The sequence below is a fragment of the Tiliqua scincoides genome, chromosome 2 (genome assembly GCF_035046505.1).
Source record: "Tiliqua scincoides isolate rTilSci1 chromosome 2, rTilSci1.hap2, whole genome shotgun sequence".
NCBI lineage: Eukaryota > Metazoa > Chordata > Lepidosauria > Squamata > Scincidae > Tiliqua > Tiliqua scincoides.
In genome coordinates, this window is record NC_089822.1 from 266955344 (window position 1) to 266972549 (window position 17206).

A 17206-nucleotide genomic window follows, 5' to 3' on the forward strand; every position below is an offset into this window, starting at 1 on the left:
GCTCTCTAGGTATGAAAGAGCAGGAGAGAAATGTCTAGATAAGGAAGTCAATTGAGAACATTAAGGGAAATAATAAAAGCTTACATATTTGAAGAAGCTTTTATGCAGATGCAGGAAACCCGCCAGAGAAGCCGTTGGCCCTCTAGATGGTCAGGGAGGGAAAGGGGAAATAAAAGGAGACTTTGAGATGGCAGAGAAATTAAATGAGTTCTTTGCATCTGTCTTCATGGCAGAAGTCCTTGGGCAGATACCGCTGCCCAAATGGCCCCTCCTGACCTAGGAATTAAGTCAGATGGAGGTTTTAGGGGTAGGAAGACCACCTCAAATCAGATCTCTTTGGAAAGCCTCCGTGTTCTGCAATCTGAAGCATCTCCTTGTTTCTTTCTGGGAGGCAGTGGCATAGCTAGTGGAGGGGTCAAAACGCTAAGTTTTTTCAGGTAACTAGACACCCGTGTAAAGCAGCCCCTCACCCTCAGAGCCATTGGGGTGGTGAGAGCAATGTGGAGGAGATTCCTCTGCAGTGCTCCAGAAGCTCGGTACGACTCTGAATCGCGGCCGGAGTAGCCTCAATTTGCAGCCACTCTGGGTGCAATTCCTCTCCCAGAGGTCTTGAGCAACTCTCAGCACAACTCATAAGAACAACATAAGAACATAAGAACAGCCCTGCTGGATCAGGCCATGGGCCCATCTGGTCCAGCTTCCTGTATCTCACAGCAGTCCACCAAATGCCCTAGAGACGCACAAGACAACAGACACAACCTGCGTCCTGGTGCCCTCCCCTGCATCTGGCACTCTGAGGTAGTCCACTTCCACAATCAGGAGCTTGCATATACCTACCATGACTTGTAACCCATGATGGACTTCTCCAGAACTTTGTCCAATTCCCCTTTAAAGGCATCTAGGCCAGATGCCATCCCCACTTTATGTGGCAAGGAGTTCCACAGACTAATTACCCGCTGGGTAAAGAAATATTTTCTTTTGTCTGTCGTAGCTTTCCGAACACTCAATTTCAGTGGATGTCCCCTGGTTCTGGTGTTGTGTGAGAGCCTAAAGAGCATCTCTCTATCCACTGTATTGATCCGCTGAGTCATTTTGTATGTCTCAATCATGTCCCCCCTCAGGCGCCTCTTTTCTAGTCAGAAGAGCCCCAAACGCCGTAGCCTTCCCTCATAAGGAAGGTGCCCCAGCCCAGTAATCATTTTGGTGGCTCTCGTCTGCACCTTTTCCATCTCCATGATATCCTTTTTGAGATGTGGTGACCAGAACTGGACACACTACTTGGGGGCTGGCCTTAACTCCCACACTCCCGTCGCAACCCCTAGTGTGCTGCTGCTCTAAGCCACCTGTCTCTTTATGGACATGATTGAGACATTCAAAATTATGCAAGGGATGGTCAGAGTGGATAGAGAGATGCTCTTTACACTCTCATGTAACACCAGGACCAGGGGACATCCACTGAAATTGAGTGTTGGGAGAGTTAGGACAGACAAAAGAAAATATTTCTTTTCTCAGCATGTAGTTGGTCTGTGGAACTCCCTGCCACAGGATGTGGTGGTTGCATCTGGCCTGGATGCCTTTAAAAGGGGATTGGACAAGTTTCTGGAGTAAAAATCCATTATGGGTTACAAGCCATGATGTGTATGTGCAACCTCCTGATTTTAGGAATGGGTTAAGTCAGAATGCCAGATGCAAGGGAGGGCACCAGGATGAGGTCTCTTGTTATCTGGTGTGCTCCCTGGGGCATTTGGTGGGCCGCTGTGAGATACAGGAAGCTGGACTAGGTGGGCCTATGGCCTGATCCAGTGGGGCTGTTCTTATGTTCTTAACTACAATTCCCAGGAAGCCTTGCAGGTCTCTTGTTATCTGGTGTGCTCCCTGGGGCATTTGGTGGGCCGCTGTGAGATACAGGAAGCTGGACTAGATGGGCCTATGGCCTGATCCAGTGGGGCTGTTCTTATGTTCTTAACTACAATTCCCAGGAAGCCTTGCAGGTCTCTTGTTATCTGGTGTGCTCCCTGGGGCATTTGGTGGGCCGCTGTGAGATACAGAAAGCTGGACTAGATGGGTCTATGGCCTGATCCAGTGGGGCTGTTCTTATGTTCTTATGAGAGGAAAGAGGTGGCCTAGAGTGGCAGTGTGCCAGGAGTTGCAACTCCCAGCGTGCTGCCCCTCTAGACCACCTCTCTAGACCAGGAGAGGAGGGGGTGGAGCAGAATTGTGACCAGAGTGGCCGCAACTCACAGTCACTCTGGGCGCAGTCCTGGACCACTCTGTGACCTGTGCTGCGTCACTTGTCTCCTCTGAGGAAACGAAAGACATGCCCCAGAGCAGCACAGAATCATGCCAGGAGATGCTGGAACTCCTGCTGCAATTCTGGAAGTGATTGCAGTGACATGATGTCATCAGTGCCATTGCTTTGGGGTCAGGGGCCGGGGCAGCCAACAGAGTGGCGGCCCCAGGTGGGAAAAAGCCCAGGATTGCCACTGCGTAGCATTGGTTCTGATGAATCAGCCTATTCCTATTGCCTGCAAAGCCCAGCTTGGCTCTGTGTGAGCCGAGCATCTGATGCTCTGGCCTGCCACATCTCCACATTTCTTCTCCTCCAAGGGCTGTGCAGGTCACAAATGGCAGGACTCAGCCCTGCTGGGGTCAGTAACGAGGAAGGAAGACAGCAGTTGGCTGCCCATTCCCCTGGGGAATCGGTGCAGTGCAAACTCTAATTGGTGTTTCAGCAAAAGCCACACCATCTTTGCTTGCTCCGAGAAGGCTTATTCCCCAGCACGACTTTAGCATGCAGTGGCCTTTGGCAGTGGCTGCAACGCACTCGGTTTTGCCGGGAGCCTCACCAGAGTGTGCAGGGAGCCCCTCCCGCTCCCCTTCGGAGCCACTCCAGGTGGGGGGAGCAAGAACAGAGGCAAAAGCTGCCATTGCTGATCCTGCTGCTTGCTGTGACCCTCTTCCGCAGTTCCTTGAGGCAGACAGAAAAGCCCCACAGTGCCTTCCACCACAGCCCCCAGAATGCATTGCATCATTACTACTCACAACCTTTTTGCGACCCACCTAAAATCAGCTTGCCACAGACCAAGTGGGTCATGACCCACCGATTGAGAACACTGCTCTATTCCATTGGTTTTCAACCCTTTTTGTGCCATGACCGCAATAAATAAGTACATAAAGTGTAAGACTGGGGACCCACCACTGATCCCACCCCCCGGGACCCGATCCACCCACACCAGTCCCCACCTTTTCCATTTCTCCTTACCTCTTTGTCTTCACAACAACCCTGCGAGGTAGCAGCCTCAGCAGGGCTGGCCTTAGGAGCTGTGGGTCAAGACGGCAACATGAGGCTGTGCAGGATTATATCAAGAATTCCGTTTTGATAAGGAAGTACCATGATTAGAGTGGAAAGGTTGGAAAGGTTTTCAGATTCTTTTCACTGACGCAATGCCAAACAGTCACAGACCTTTTAAAAAGGTTTACACACAAGCCAATTTAAATTCTGGAAATGGTTCACTCATTTGATTGAACAAATGTTCATTTGCCATCCTGTTTCTCAGAGAACCACACCCAGAAAATTACATTAAATAACGTGAGATAAACCAGTTACCCATGTGACACTGTAGGTCACTTCTACCTCCTTATTGGGCATACTATGACAGGTTTGGTACATGGTCCCAGCCCTAATTAGGAGGTCATTCTGCCCTGCATCTCAAAATGTTCTTGGCCCACAACTTTGGTTACTTTGGTTAAACTTTGGTTTAAGTGGGAGTTTGCTTAAACTTTGGTTTAAGTTTCCTTTGGGAAACTTATGCTCTGCACGTTCTCTTTGTTCAGGTCACTTTGACATAATGACCCTCCTATCCTGAATGACAATAGTCATTCTCTTGGCTCCAATTTCAGTTATTTTTCTCAATCAAGAGAAGATAAGTTAACCCTCTAAAATCTCTATCAATCCAAGCCCTTTCTTGCACTGTCTTTGAAAGTTTGCCTTGACTCTCAAATGAGGCTTTATTTATTATTTATTTTTCACATTTTTATACTACCCTTCGTCCAAAGAGCTCAAGGTGTTGTACATAGCTGCTCCCCTCCTATTGTCCTCACAACAACCCTGTGAGGTAGGTGAGGCTGAGAGAAAGTGACCGGCCAAAGGTCACCCAGGAAGCTTCATGGCTGAGCGGGGATTTGAACCTGGATCTTCCAGGTCTAAGCCCACCTCCCAAACCACTACATGACTCACAGATTTAAGAACACTGCTCTATTGAAGATTCTCTTTCTGTTTCAGGAAGCAACAAAAAACACAGTGAGGCTCACAGGGAGTCTTGTGGAGTGTCACCGGAAGCTGCTGCTGTTGGTGTAGAACAAGAGACTTGGAGAGTCCAGGATGGGTCAGGGAGGCAGGAGGGAAGCACAGCACCAGCCTGGACGACAGAACCTGTTCCTTGTCAGGGACATGACATCCATGAAATCCCAAACCAGCAGGAACATCCCAAAGGGAAGAGAAGGAATGAGAGTCCTTTGCAGGGAGAAACGATCAGTTGCACAACCAACATTGATAAACACAGCAACATCCACACAGGGGGAAAACCTTTAAAACACTCTGAGAGGAGAAATGTCTTCAGTCCAAGCACCTCTGTTTCTTCCCAAAAGAAGATACGAACAAGGAGGAAAGCGTCACGTCAAGGCAGATCAAAGAAGCAGGGAGGAAAGCAGATAGAGGAAAGGAGGAGTAAATCTGGTGCTTCTGAGGGTGGAGCTTCCAGTGTCATCCCACTCAATCCACGAAAAAGTCCTATCAAGAAAAAGGAAAAATACCCTCCATGTGCAAAGATGGTCAGCAGTACATCAGAACTTAGAGCACATGGAAGAATCCACAGGGAACAGAACCCATTTAAATACTTGGAGCATGGAAAGAGCTTCAGGGACAGTGGAAAATTAACTGTCCATCAAAGAACCCACACCGGGGAGAAACCCTATAAATGCTTGGAGTGTGGAAAGAGCTTCAGTCAGAGACACAACCTGACTGTACATCAAAGAACCCACACAGGGGAGAAACCCTATAAATGCTTCGAGTGTGGAAAGAGCTTCATTCAGAGCTCACAGCTGACTGAAAATCAAAGAACCCACACGGGGGAGAAACCATTTCAATGCTTGGAGTGTGGAAAGAGCTTCAGTCAGAGACACAACCTGACTGTACATCAAAGAACCCACACAGGGAAGAAACCCTATAAATGCTTGGAGTGTGGGACGAGCTTCAGTCAGAGAGCAAACCTGACTTTGCATCAAAGAAACCACACAGGCGAGAAACCATATCAATGCTTGCAGTGTGGAAAGAGCTTCAGTAGGAGAGCACAACTCAATGTGCATCAAAGAATCCACACTGGAGAGAAACCTTATAAATGTTTGGAGTGTGGAAAGAGCTTCAGGAACAGTGGAAAACTTACTGTCCATCAAAGAACCCACACAGGGAAGAAGCCATATAAATGCTTGGAGTGTGGAAAGAGCTTCAGTCAGAGTTCAAGCCTCACTATGCATCAACGAACCCATACCGGGGAGAAACCATTTCAATGCTTGGAGTGCGGAAAGAGCTTCAGTCAGAGGCAACACCTTACTGTATATCAAAGAACCCACACGGAGGAGAAACCATTTAAATGCTTGGAGTGTGGAAAGAGCTTCAGTGTGAATTCAAACTTGAATGCACATCAAAGAACCCACATGGGGGAGAAATCATATCAATGCTTCAAGTGTGGGAAGAGCTTCATTCAGTGCTCACAGCTGACTGTCCATCAAAGAACCCACATGGGGGAGAAACTATTTCAATGCTTGGAGTGTGGAAAGAGCTTCAGTGTGAATTCAAGCTTGACTGCGCATCAAATAACCCACACAGGGAAGAAACCCTATAAATGCTTGGTGTGTAGAAAGAGCTTCAGTATGAATTCAAGCTTGAATGTGCATCAAAGAACCCACACCGGGGAGAAACCATATCAATGCTTGGAGTGTGGAAAGAGCTTTGGTCAGCGATCACACCTGAGTTTGCACCAAAGAACCCACACAGGGGAGAAACCATTTCAATGCTTCGAGTGTGGAAAGAGCTTCATTCAGAGCTCACAGCTGACTGTCCATCAAAGAACCCACACGGGGGAGAAACCATTTCAATGCTTGGAGTGTGGAAAGAGCTTCAGTGAGAATTCAGGCTTGACTGCACATCAAAGAAGCCACACAGGCGAGAAACCATATCAATGCTTGCAGTGTGGAAAGAGACTCAGTAGGAGAGCACAACTCAATGTGCATCAAAGAATCCACACTGGAGAGAAACCTTATAAATGTTTGGAGTGTGGAAAGAGCTTCAGGGAAAGTGGAAAACTTACTGTCCATCAAAGAACCCACACAGGGAAGAAGCCATATAAATGCTTGGAGTGTGGAAAGAGCTTCAGTGTGAATTCAAACTTGACTGCACATCAAAGAACCCACACAGGGGAGAAACCCTATAAATGCTTCAAGTGTGGGAAGAGCTTCAGTCAGTGCTCACAGCTGACTGTCCATCAAAAAACCCACACAGGGGAGAAACTATTTCAATGCTTGGAGTGTGGAAAGAGCTTCAGTTTGAATTCAAGTTTGAATGTGCATCAAAGAACCCACACAGGGGAGAAACCATATCAATGCTTGGAGTGTGGAAAGAGCTTCATTCAGAGCTCACACCTGAGTTTGCACCAAAGAACCCACACAGGGGAGAAACCATTTCAATGCTTCAAGTGTGGAAAGAGCTTCATTCAGAGCTCACAGCTGACTGCACATCAAATAACCCACACAGGGAAGAAACCCTATACATGCTCCGAGTGTGGAAAGAGCTTCAGTGGGAGGGATGCCTTGACTCTACATGAAAGACACTGATAAGTCTTTGCAGGGGAGGGAGGGAGGCAGCGGGGGGAGGGGACGGTAACGACGCGTTCACCAGGATCGCGACACTCAGGGGGGCTGCAGAGACTGGGATGTACTCAGCAGTCTCTGCAGCAGCCTTCCCGGGGCGTAGGGAGCCCCGAGTGAGCGCCTGCCGGTCTCGCCAGTCACTTTGAGGTTAAAGTAGAGCGATGGCGCTCCACTTCCGCAAAACCGGAAGGACACACTTTCCTCCATCGAGCCCGGAACACGCCTTGATGCACACCCAGGAGATGTTCCAGGCACCGCCCCTTGCTCAGTTATCTCCCTGTGTTTTAGGGAGAATTTTAGCATTTCCTTTCAGGGGTTCCCAACCTTTAGGAGCCTTGTGAGATGTCTGGGCTCTGCCCCTGTTGCCTGGTGCTGATTAGGTGGTGCCAAACCTCCAGAGTGGCCACCCCAACCACCCTCAACCTGCTCCCATTGGGGCAGAGAGATCCACAAGGCTGTCTCTCACACACCCAACCCCGCTTGCACGCGGCCCCGTCATGGGGGCTCAGGCCTTGGTCTGTCAGCCACAAGGAGCCTTGGGAGATAGCTGGGCTCTGCCCCCCATTGGCTCGTGCTGAGGTGGTGGCGCCAGACCTGCCAGGGTGGCCGCCTGATCAGTGTCTGTGCTCCAAACTTTCAGCTGCCCCCTTCCTCAGGAGACCGCGTGGACCACCTGGCAGGGTCCTACGGGACATCTGTGGTCCCCAGACTATGGGTTGGGAACCCATATTTTACAGGGAGGTAGTGCAAGCTCCTGGTTTTAGAGGTAGGCCACCTCAGATTGCCAGATGCAAGGGAAGGCACAAGGATGCAGGTTGTGTCTTGTCTTGAAGCATTTGGTGGGCCAGTGAGATACAGGAACTGTACTTGATGGTCCTTTGGCCTGATCCAGCAGGGCTCTTCGTATAATCTGTGTGGGACCCACCAAAAGTGATGTCATTAACCTGGAAATGATGTCATGGATGGAAGTGACATCATCAAGCAAGAAGTGCTTTCCTGAGAATGCAGCAAGTGCTGAAATGCCCATGGCAAGCAATGAAATGGTGCCATTTTCCCTACAGGGGCAGGCTACAAATAAATGAATAAAGAGTACAATCCTATCTACACTTATTTGAGTAAGCTCCATTGCCTATAATGGGTGATACTTCTGAGGAGACATGCCTAGGATCGGGCTCTAAAATTAAGAGTTATAAATGCACAAACTAATAAATAAGGGGAGGTGCGATGGTGTTCCTGTTCCCAGTGGCATCACTAGGATTCGCGTCACCAGGTGCGTCATCGTGGCCACAGTAATTCCATGCTGCTGTGTCCTGCGCTCCCCCTTGGAGATGGCGGGGAGCGGAGGAGGTGGTGCAGGCTCCGTGGAAGGCTCCCTCAGAGCGCTCTGGAGCTGCTGGAAGCCCAGGACAGGGAGTGCTGCACTCAGAAGGGCACGGAAGGCCACTAGAGCCTGAGAATGGCGCGTGTCCCCTGCAGAGTTGGTGGAAGCTGCCCCCTCCCACTGCCTGAGGGCCGCCCTCCCCTCCCCTTTTGCCAAGGGGGAGGGGCAGCCCTCAGAGGCGGCTGCAGCAGCACATCCACTCTGTGCAGTGGAAGGGGCGGCCCTCAGGATGCAGTTCTCGCTGTGGTGTTGTTCATGGCTTGTGGGGGAAGCGTTGCAGCGGCACCCCCAGCACAGTGCCCGGGGCTCCTGTCCCCTGGTCCCCTCCAGGTACACCACTGCTTGGGCCGCCTCCTCCTGCCCTGCCAGGAAGCCAGGCCCGTGTTTGGTGCATTTGGTCCCCTCTCCGCAGGCTCTGTGCCCTCCTCTTCCACCGCCGCTTCGTCAGTGGCACCTTCGTGACCCACCAGTCAGGTCGCGACCCACCAAGCGGCTGGAGAGGGCAGGAGCTCATGGAGAGAGTCATCGTGCCCAGTACGGGGAGGGGAGGGGGAGCCTCTGTTACCTGCGGGGTTGGCCAAGAGGACTCAAGAGGAGGGAACTACCACTCCCAGGATGCATTGCGTGCGAGATGAGATAGCATCACTTCCTGGAAGCAGCTGAGGTGAGGCTGGGGGTAGGGAGGGAGGCAGGTTTGGAGCCCCCCCACAAGAGCCCCTCCTGCAGCACACCTGCGAGCACCCAAGGAGGGGTGTGGCCATGGCAGGGGGAGGGGCTCGGGCTCAGGGGAGGACAGCAGGTGCCCTTTTGGGGGGGCTGGGTCTGAGCATCCCTGGAACTGCAGGGGAGGGGGGCTGGGGGCGGAGCTCACAAAGGAGCACCTTTGGGGGGAGGGGGCAAGCAGGTGCCCCTGTCCACGATTCCCCTAAAGCACAAGGCCTGGAACCGTAAGCAACAGCAGAGAGAATTCTGGGGTGCCTGTAAGGCACGGTGACTTTTGACCCCAGGCTGTAACCCACATGTACAGACACATAAGACAGTAAAAAGCTGCTTGGTGTTAAGAAAGAGTCATTTGGCAAGTCTGATTAAAAGTCTGACTAAAGCTGCTTGAGCCTTAAAGGATGTAGCTCAAGAGATAACAGGTGCCAGGCAGCTGCTGGAGAGATGAGGAAGCTTTGGCAAATGTTCTGCACTGATTGTATTCACTAGCTTTGTAATTTTGTAACCTATATGCTTTTAGAGCAAAAGCAGACATATGCAATATGGAAACCAAGTGATCCCTTGATGCCAAACTGTACCCAAAGTAAAAGGGTCACAGTGATATAGAATTCAAATTGCTTGATTTTACTAAAACTTTTAAACCTCTTAATAAAAGAAGCCTGTTTTGCAGACAGCCTTACAGTGTAACTGTTAATGCAGAAGAGGTAAGATAGGCCGCTCGAACAAGGCCCCCCTAATGAGGGATGAGTACGGGTCTGAAGTTCTGCCAAGATGAAGTCACGTTGGTCTTCACACCTGTCTTTAAGTATTTTGCGCTCTCTGTTCATGATGTTATTCTAAACCTTATCAAAACAATCTGTATATTTGGCCTGATTTATGTGAATGTGCTTCTACACTGGGTAAATGGTATTATAGCACACCCTGCCGGTTCTCGGAAACTTTGTAATTTAATATGTTTTAATGCTTAGTTTTACCTTTTATGAAAACCTGTAACCTGAAATGTACCTATCAGGTATATTTAACGCAAATGGTACCTTATCTGTATCCTATTATGTGTTAGCCCCACCTCTGACGTAAAATTTCAGCCAATGGGAAGTCTAGATTTTGACACAAAGGACCAGAAATTCTATAAAAGTTGAAATCACTATTGAGATGGGATCCATACTTTGAGACAAGAGTCCCATGGGCCAATTGCATGCAATTTGAATAAAGAGCCTGCCAACTATCACCCCTGATACTGAGTCTTGCTTTCTTCAACCTTGCTACACCTGAAAGGGTGTCAGGCCTTGTCCCTGACAAAGCACAAACAGCCTGCTCTCTGCAGATTAACCCAGTATGGGCCCCAAGGATTTCAACATGGTGAGCGCAAGAAAAATAACAATTTTTTTAACAATGAGTGAGTGAGCTTTGTATTAACCATTATCTATAGCAATGTAGAGCCAGTTTTTCATGCCAGCACGGCTTGCAGCACAGGATGTTCAAAAACACCCTGAGAAAGCAAAAAATTGCTCACTGTATGATACAGGCTAACACATATCTTTGCAACATGTTTGTTTCTCATGGATCACGCTGAAAATCCCCCCTCTCCTCCCTTCCTGAAAGCAGTCTAGAAGAATGTTGTAAGTCTAAATAGCCTTTGCTTGATTTGTCTATGGTCAAAGCCGTGTGCACATGAATAAAGCTTTGAAGTCTTCTGAATTCTCCTGCCTCCTATGGGGGCTCTCCGAGAACCCAGGGGTACCCAGTCCCCCTTTCGTTTACACCCCCACCGCCCCCCTGTGGCAGGGAGTTCCGCAGGCCCCACAGGGAGGAAAGCCCCTTCCTTCCCCTGCACCTGAGGCCAGGCCAGCGAGGAGGCCCTGCCCTCTCCTGGCCTCCTCTGCTCAGAGGGTGTCTAGGCCAGGAGAAGAGCTGACCCCCTGGAGGGCCAGGGGCTTCCCTGCCTGCACTCCTGAGGCGGAGCTGCCATGTCTGCAGCATGCGTGGGGAGCAGGAGGGCAGGCAGAGGCAGACCAGGCTCTGCACACAGGGGGTCTGCACCCACAGACTGCACCTGCCCCAGCCCTTGGGGGGCTCCTGAAGTGCAGGGCACGCGTCGTGCGCACTGCTGGATGGATGGTTGGCAACCTTCAGTCTCAAAAGACTATGGTATAAGCCTACAGCACCCGGTATTCCGAGGCGGTCTCCCATCCAAGTACTAACCAGACCTGACCCTGCTTAGCTTCCGAGATCAGACAAGATCGGGCATGTGCAGGGTAACAGTTGCTGCAATGCTGGACAGGCAGTGCATTGAGCGCACTTCTGGACCAGCACAGAGATCAATAGGCCATGTCTGGTTCATGCACCTGGATTAGGGGGAGAGGCAGAGAAGGTGCTGGCTCAGTGGCATGGCCAGAGGGCTATGAGTCACATGGCTTTCGTCCTGGAGGCCGCATACAAACGGTTTGAGAAGCATTTCTTCCAGGTCTTGGAATTCACATCTTCGTGCGAGATGACAAAACACAGACACATAAGCTGGAACAGACTCACTGGCAGCCCGATCTCGCTTGTAGAAGGCATGGCGGCGTGCAATATGGGACGGCTGGGATGAGAAGTGATTCTTCAGGAGGGCCACAATGTCCTTATAACTGGTAGCCCTTAATTCTGCTGGTGCCATGAGATTCTGGGCAATTTCAAAAGTGGCAGAGCCACAGACGCTCAGTAAGACGCTCCTTTATTGCTTTAGGTGGCATCTTTGACTGCGTTGGCCTCAGGGAAGATGTTCTGCATAAGTGTCCCATAGCTCCAGGGATGCTGGATCGAATTCCTCGATGTGACCTTGGGTGGTCATTGTGGCAGCTCAGCAGACTTATGGAAGCTGGTCCTTCTTTCTTCGTCTGGGGTGACAGTTTCCCGGTGGTAAATCACCTCTAAGTGAATCAGCTCTTGGTTCTAGCGTTGTTAAGCATGGAGGAATCAAATCCCATCCTCGTTGCCAGTGGGTCCATGCGAATCAAGGAAGGCAGAGAGATAACAGCTCTATGTTTATTCCATCTTCAGAACAGAACCTGGCAATGAAACAAGGCAAACACCCCCAGCTTTTATACCCTTTAGCCCAGATTCCCCATGATTGGTGCAGTTGAAACATTAACTAGAAGGATGGTAGAATTTTGATCCATCATGTGATTGGCCAGCCATAAGTCTGGGCCAATGCAGGATTTCGATCCTGCATAACTTACATACTTAAGAGTGGCCACAGCCAGAATAGCCTTTGGAGCCCAGGTCTACCAGGCTATCTGCTGCAGAGCCCAGGTCTCTCCACGTGGCACCAGCAGCTCCGTAACAGTAACATGGAAAACCAAAGGAACTCCTAAGTCTCTCTAACATCTTCTCAATATAGCAAATGAGCACCATTGTCTTGAGGCTTGCACTGGGATGGAGACTGCCCTGTTTGCACCAAACCCTACCTCTGCAGCAGTGGGGCCCCTGGGCTTCTATCCGCTCCTTCATGGCAAGCGGATTCACCAGCCAAAGAGCCACTGCAGCAGGCCACTTTCCTCCCAGGTGGGACACCATGTTGAGGAGTGTCATGGATGCACTCCTCGGCCTGGAGATTTCAGCCTGAGCACATCTTGTGCCTCACACTCCATGGAGGGAGAAGGTGCTGTAGACACAGCACCAGGTGGGGGGAGCAGAGAGGAGGGGGAGGGAGGGGAGAATGCCTGCAGTTTCTGGAGGAGAATGGCCCTTTCCTGGCTCGGAACACTGAGGGCTCTGAGCCAAAAGGGCATCCCCTACCCAGAACAGTAGCGATGGGGTGGAATTTGGGTTCAAACAGAGAAGGACAATTCTAATGCTTTGCCATCAGAGACAGCGCAGTCCTGTGCATACCTCCTCCAAAGTCAGACCTCTTGAGATCAGTGGGACTTACTCAGTGGTGGGATTCAAATAAATTAACAACAGGTTCTATGTCCTAATGAGCAATGAGCAACTCAGCTTCAATTGTCTGCCGCAAAGGAAGTTGAAAGACTAGGGCTGCACGCCTATACTGTACAGTACACACTTTCCTGGGAGTAAGTCCCATTGAAAATAACGGGACTTACTTCTGAGTAGACAGTTGGACAGACATGCATAGGATTGAGCTCCCAGGGTAGATGGGAGGGCTTTTTTGAATGCAAGAAAAGCAGAACTGAGCCTCCTACCACTGTTTGTTGCATCGTATTGTTGGTCTCATTGCCAGGCAGTGGAGGTCTGGGGGGGGGGTCCTGTCATGAGTATCACTGGGCACCACCTCAAGTACCACTGGTGGTATGAGTACTACTGGTTGAGAAATGCTGCTCTATTGCTTTTACCATCCAGCCCCAAAAAGAATTCCAGTGAACTCTAAAGCTTCCCCCTCCAACTTCCAACTCTGCAATCCAATGCACGTCTACTCAGAAGCCCAACAAGTTCAAGGGGAGTTGTTGACTTCCAGGGTTTGAGAGAGAATTGCAACCTTGAAGGACAGTTTCACTAATGAGCAAAAAAGTACTATGAGGGGACTGTTCTTCTAGGTTGCTTTCCAACAGGCAACAGCAGATACCCATCACTTTGGTCTACTCTAGTGGCGATTCTCCCACAAGTTTGAGGGCTGCTACTGACCAGGGAGTGCAAAGCAGGGGCCTGCAGCGGGTGGGGAGGCAGGTGAGGCAGAACCTCCCCACCACAGTCCTTCAAAAGTGTTGCAGCTGTGTAGGTGCCCAAGCCCCCACAACCCAGCCTAAAAATGAAAATTAACAGCACATGTAACAAGCCTTGCAGGTTTTGAGGTTCACCCTGATCACAAGTTCTTCCCAGTGCTTCTCCAGTTCTTCTTCATTAGGTGATAAGACCTAAACCCAATTTGCAAACTCGTTCAAAAAAATCTTCAATTTCTAGTCAGCCTGCCATTTCACTTGCATGGGGGGGGGGGGGAAGAAGGAGGGAGAATAACCTAAAGGAACTTTTCTGCTAGAGAAGGAGCAATGCTAACTGTACCGTCCTCAGCACACTTACCTGGGAATAACAGCCCAATCCTATGCAAGCCTACACAGGAGTAAATCACATTATATAGTCAACTGGGCTTGCTTCCCAGGTGTGAGTAGGATTGCAGCCTAAGGACTATCCAACTTTCCAGAGCCAATGCAGCCACATTGCAGTCTCCAGGTAAGGGAACAAACATTCCCTTGTCACAAGGAGACCTCCAGGACTTGGTGCTGGAAAGTTACAGTTAAGAGGACTTAGGACCCAATCCTATCCAGTTTTCCAGTGCCAGTGCAGCTGTACCAATAGCGCATGCACTGGTGGGGGGCAGGGAACATTTGTTCCCTTACCTCAGGGCTGCATTGTGACTGCACAGGTGCTAGAAGAAAGCCTCACTGAGCACACTAGGACTTACTTCTGAGTAGACATGCATAGGATTGTGCCCTAAGGCTTGCACTCCTACTTCCACTTTCCTGGAAATAAGCCCCATTGGCTATAATGAATTTACTTCTGAGTAGATATGCATAGGATTCTGCTCAAAGGCTGCAATCCTAACCACACTTTCCTGGGAGTAAGACCCACTGAACACAATAGGACTTACTTCTGAGAAGACCTGCATAGGATTGTACCCTTAATGAAGTAATGTTTTGTGCCACATTCCTGCCTTTTTTAACCTGAGGAATTTCAGCTGTGGGAGCATCGCCTCTTTGTGTCTGATAGTGTATTATGCAATCGTTGTGTAACAACACGTTGTATTGCAGTGAAAAGATCCCAGGCACAAAACTGCATTCCCAAACCCCAAGGATGAAAACCAACCCCATGGTGCAGTCCTGTGTTTGTGGGAAGTAAGGGCACAATCCCCATGCCTGTCTACTCAGAAGTAAGTCCCATTATAGTCAACAGAGCTTACTGCAGCATGAGAGCCCAAGCCTATGCATGTCTACTCATTATAGAGTCTCATTATAGCCAAAGGGGCTTACTCGCAGGAAAGTGTGGCTAGGAGTGCAGCCTTTAAGCACAATCCTATGCATGTCTACTCAGGAGTAAGTCATTATAGCCAAAGGGACTTACTCCCAGGAAAGTGTGGATAGGATTGAAGCCTCAGTGACCAGGATGAGATGCTTCCTTCTGATTGACAGTGGCTGCAATCCTAACCACACTTTCCTGAGAGTAAGCCCCATTGAACAAAATAGGAGTTACTTCTGAGTAGACCTGGTTAGGATTGTGCTCAGTGCCTACCCAGAGGTAAGTTCCATTGTGTGTCCATGGACGTGTGGCGGGGCGGGGGCTCTTTGGGTGGGAGCTGCTCTGGTGCCCTCCTCTTCGTCCCACCCGTGCCCCCGACCCACCGGGAGAGCTGAGCCCAAAGAGCCTCCAGGCGCAGGAGCAGTCTACTCGCCAGTCAGTCAGCTTGGCCGGGGAGGGGAGGCCCAGGGCACGCAGCTGGGCTGCTTCTCTTGCCCTCATCAGCAGGCTGCATCTGCGGGCGCAGCTTTCGCAGGAGCTGCGAAAGCGAGCTCGCAAGGGCTGGTGAGCGGCAGCCACATCGTGGGAGACTCCAGTTGGCAGCGTCCGGCTCTCCTCTTCAGCCCCAGCAGCCTCAGCACCCACTGGGAGCGACCCCCTTTCCCCCCCGGGATGGGTTGGCCCTGCACGGCTGCTGCCCCCAGAAGGGTTAGCCCTGACATTTCAAGGTGCGAGCTCCCTGGCCAGCTAACGGTTCTTAGAACCAACAGCTGGATTAGGTAGGGGTTCTATAGAATAGGTGAGAACCTGCTGAATCCCATCACTGGACTTACTCCTGGGTAAGGGAGTCCAGGGTTGTAGCCATGGAATCACATAATGTTAAAGCCAGAAGCCACCTAGTCCAGCCCCCGCATTTGCCTGAGAACCTCCAGCCAGGGAGAATCCACTAAGCTCCAGTCAGACTCCTCCAGGGCTGGGCAGCCCTTGCAGGCTGGAACGTCTCCCTCCTGCCAGTCCTCCATCTGCTTCCCTGCAGTCTTGCCCCTTGGTTCTAGCTGTGCCCTCGGGAGCTCCAGAGAGCAAGTCCTGCTGTTGGCGGCAGCTACAGCTTCATCGGCCGTTATATTATGTTGCCCATCATCAAGGGATACACTGCTCTCCCATCAGCATTCAATTATCCCATACCATAAGAACAGCCCCACTGGATCAGGCCATAGGCCCATCTAGTCCAGCTTCCTGTACCTCACAGCGGCCCACCAATGCCCCAGGGACACACAAGACAACAGACACGACCTGCGTCCCAGTGCCCTCCCCTGCATCTGACACTCTCAGGTAGTCCACTTCTAAAATCAGGAGCTTGCACATACACATCATGGCTTGTAACCCATTTGGAGCCAAGAGAATGAATGTTGTTCCCCTGTATCAGGCCATAGGCCCAGCTAGTCCAGCTTCCTGTATCTCACAGCGGCCCACCAAATGCCCCAGGGAGCACACCAGATAACAAGAGACCTCATCCTGGTGCCCTCCCTTGCATCTGGCCTTCTGACATAGCCCATTTCTAAAATCAGGAGGTTGCGCATACACATCATGGCTTGTAACCCGTAATGGATTTTTCCTCCAGAAACTTGTCCAATCCCCTTTTAAAGGCGTCCAGGCCAGACGCCATCACCACATCCTGCGGCAAGGAGTTCCACAGACCGACCACACGCTGAGTAAAGAAATATTTTCTTTTGTCTGTTCTAACTCTCCCAACACTCAATTTCAGTGGATGTACCCGGTTCTGGTGTTATGTGAGTGTAAAGAGCATCTCCCTATCCACTCTGTCCATCCCCTGCATAATTTTGTATGTCTCAATCATGTCCCCCCTCAGGTGTCTCTTTTTTAGGCTGAAGAGGCCCAAACGCCGTAGCCTTTCCTCATAAGGAAGGTGCCCCAGCCCCGTAATCATCTTAGTCGCTCTCTTTTGCACCTTTTCCATTTCCACTATGTCTTTTTTGAGACAAATAAACACAGCATCTGTGTGCCACAGGTGGGCAAGGGGAGGCACAAATATTGGCAGGGTTGCTGGCAACATCTCCATGTTGGTGCACAGACCTGAACAGTGCATGTGTCTCAAGTGCACTAAGGACTTATATGACATTGTCCTTGAGAAGATCTCAAGAGATATTGGGATGCTGAAAATGAAGGCAAGGAGTTTTGTATGGTGGCAACTTGGCTCTGGATCCGCCCAGCCCA

General features: G+C 50.5%; 1 protein-coding gene and 1 pseudogene across 1 annotated transcript in view; one reads left to right on the forward strand and one right to left on the reverse strand.

The window, feature by feature from the left end:
• Positions 1-17206, forward strand: part of LOC136640313 (zinc finger protein 665-like) — a 131133-nt gene that overhangs the window by 33671 nt on the left and 80256 nt on the right. Inside the window, exons 9-10 of the mRNA XM_066615346.1 lie at positions 5094-6850; positions 7732-7738. Coding sequence (XP_066471443.1) covers positions 5094-6850; positions 7732-7738 — 1764 coding nt within the window. The remainder of the gene's footprint in view (positions 1-5093; positions 6851-7731; positions 7739-17206) is intronic.
• LOC136642997 (5S ribosomal RNA) lies at positions 11179-11298 on the reverse strand (annotated as a pseudogene).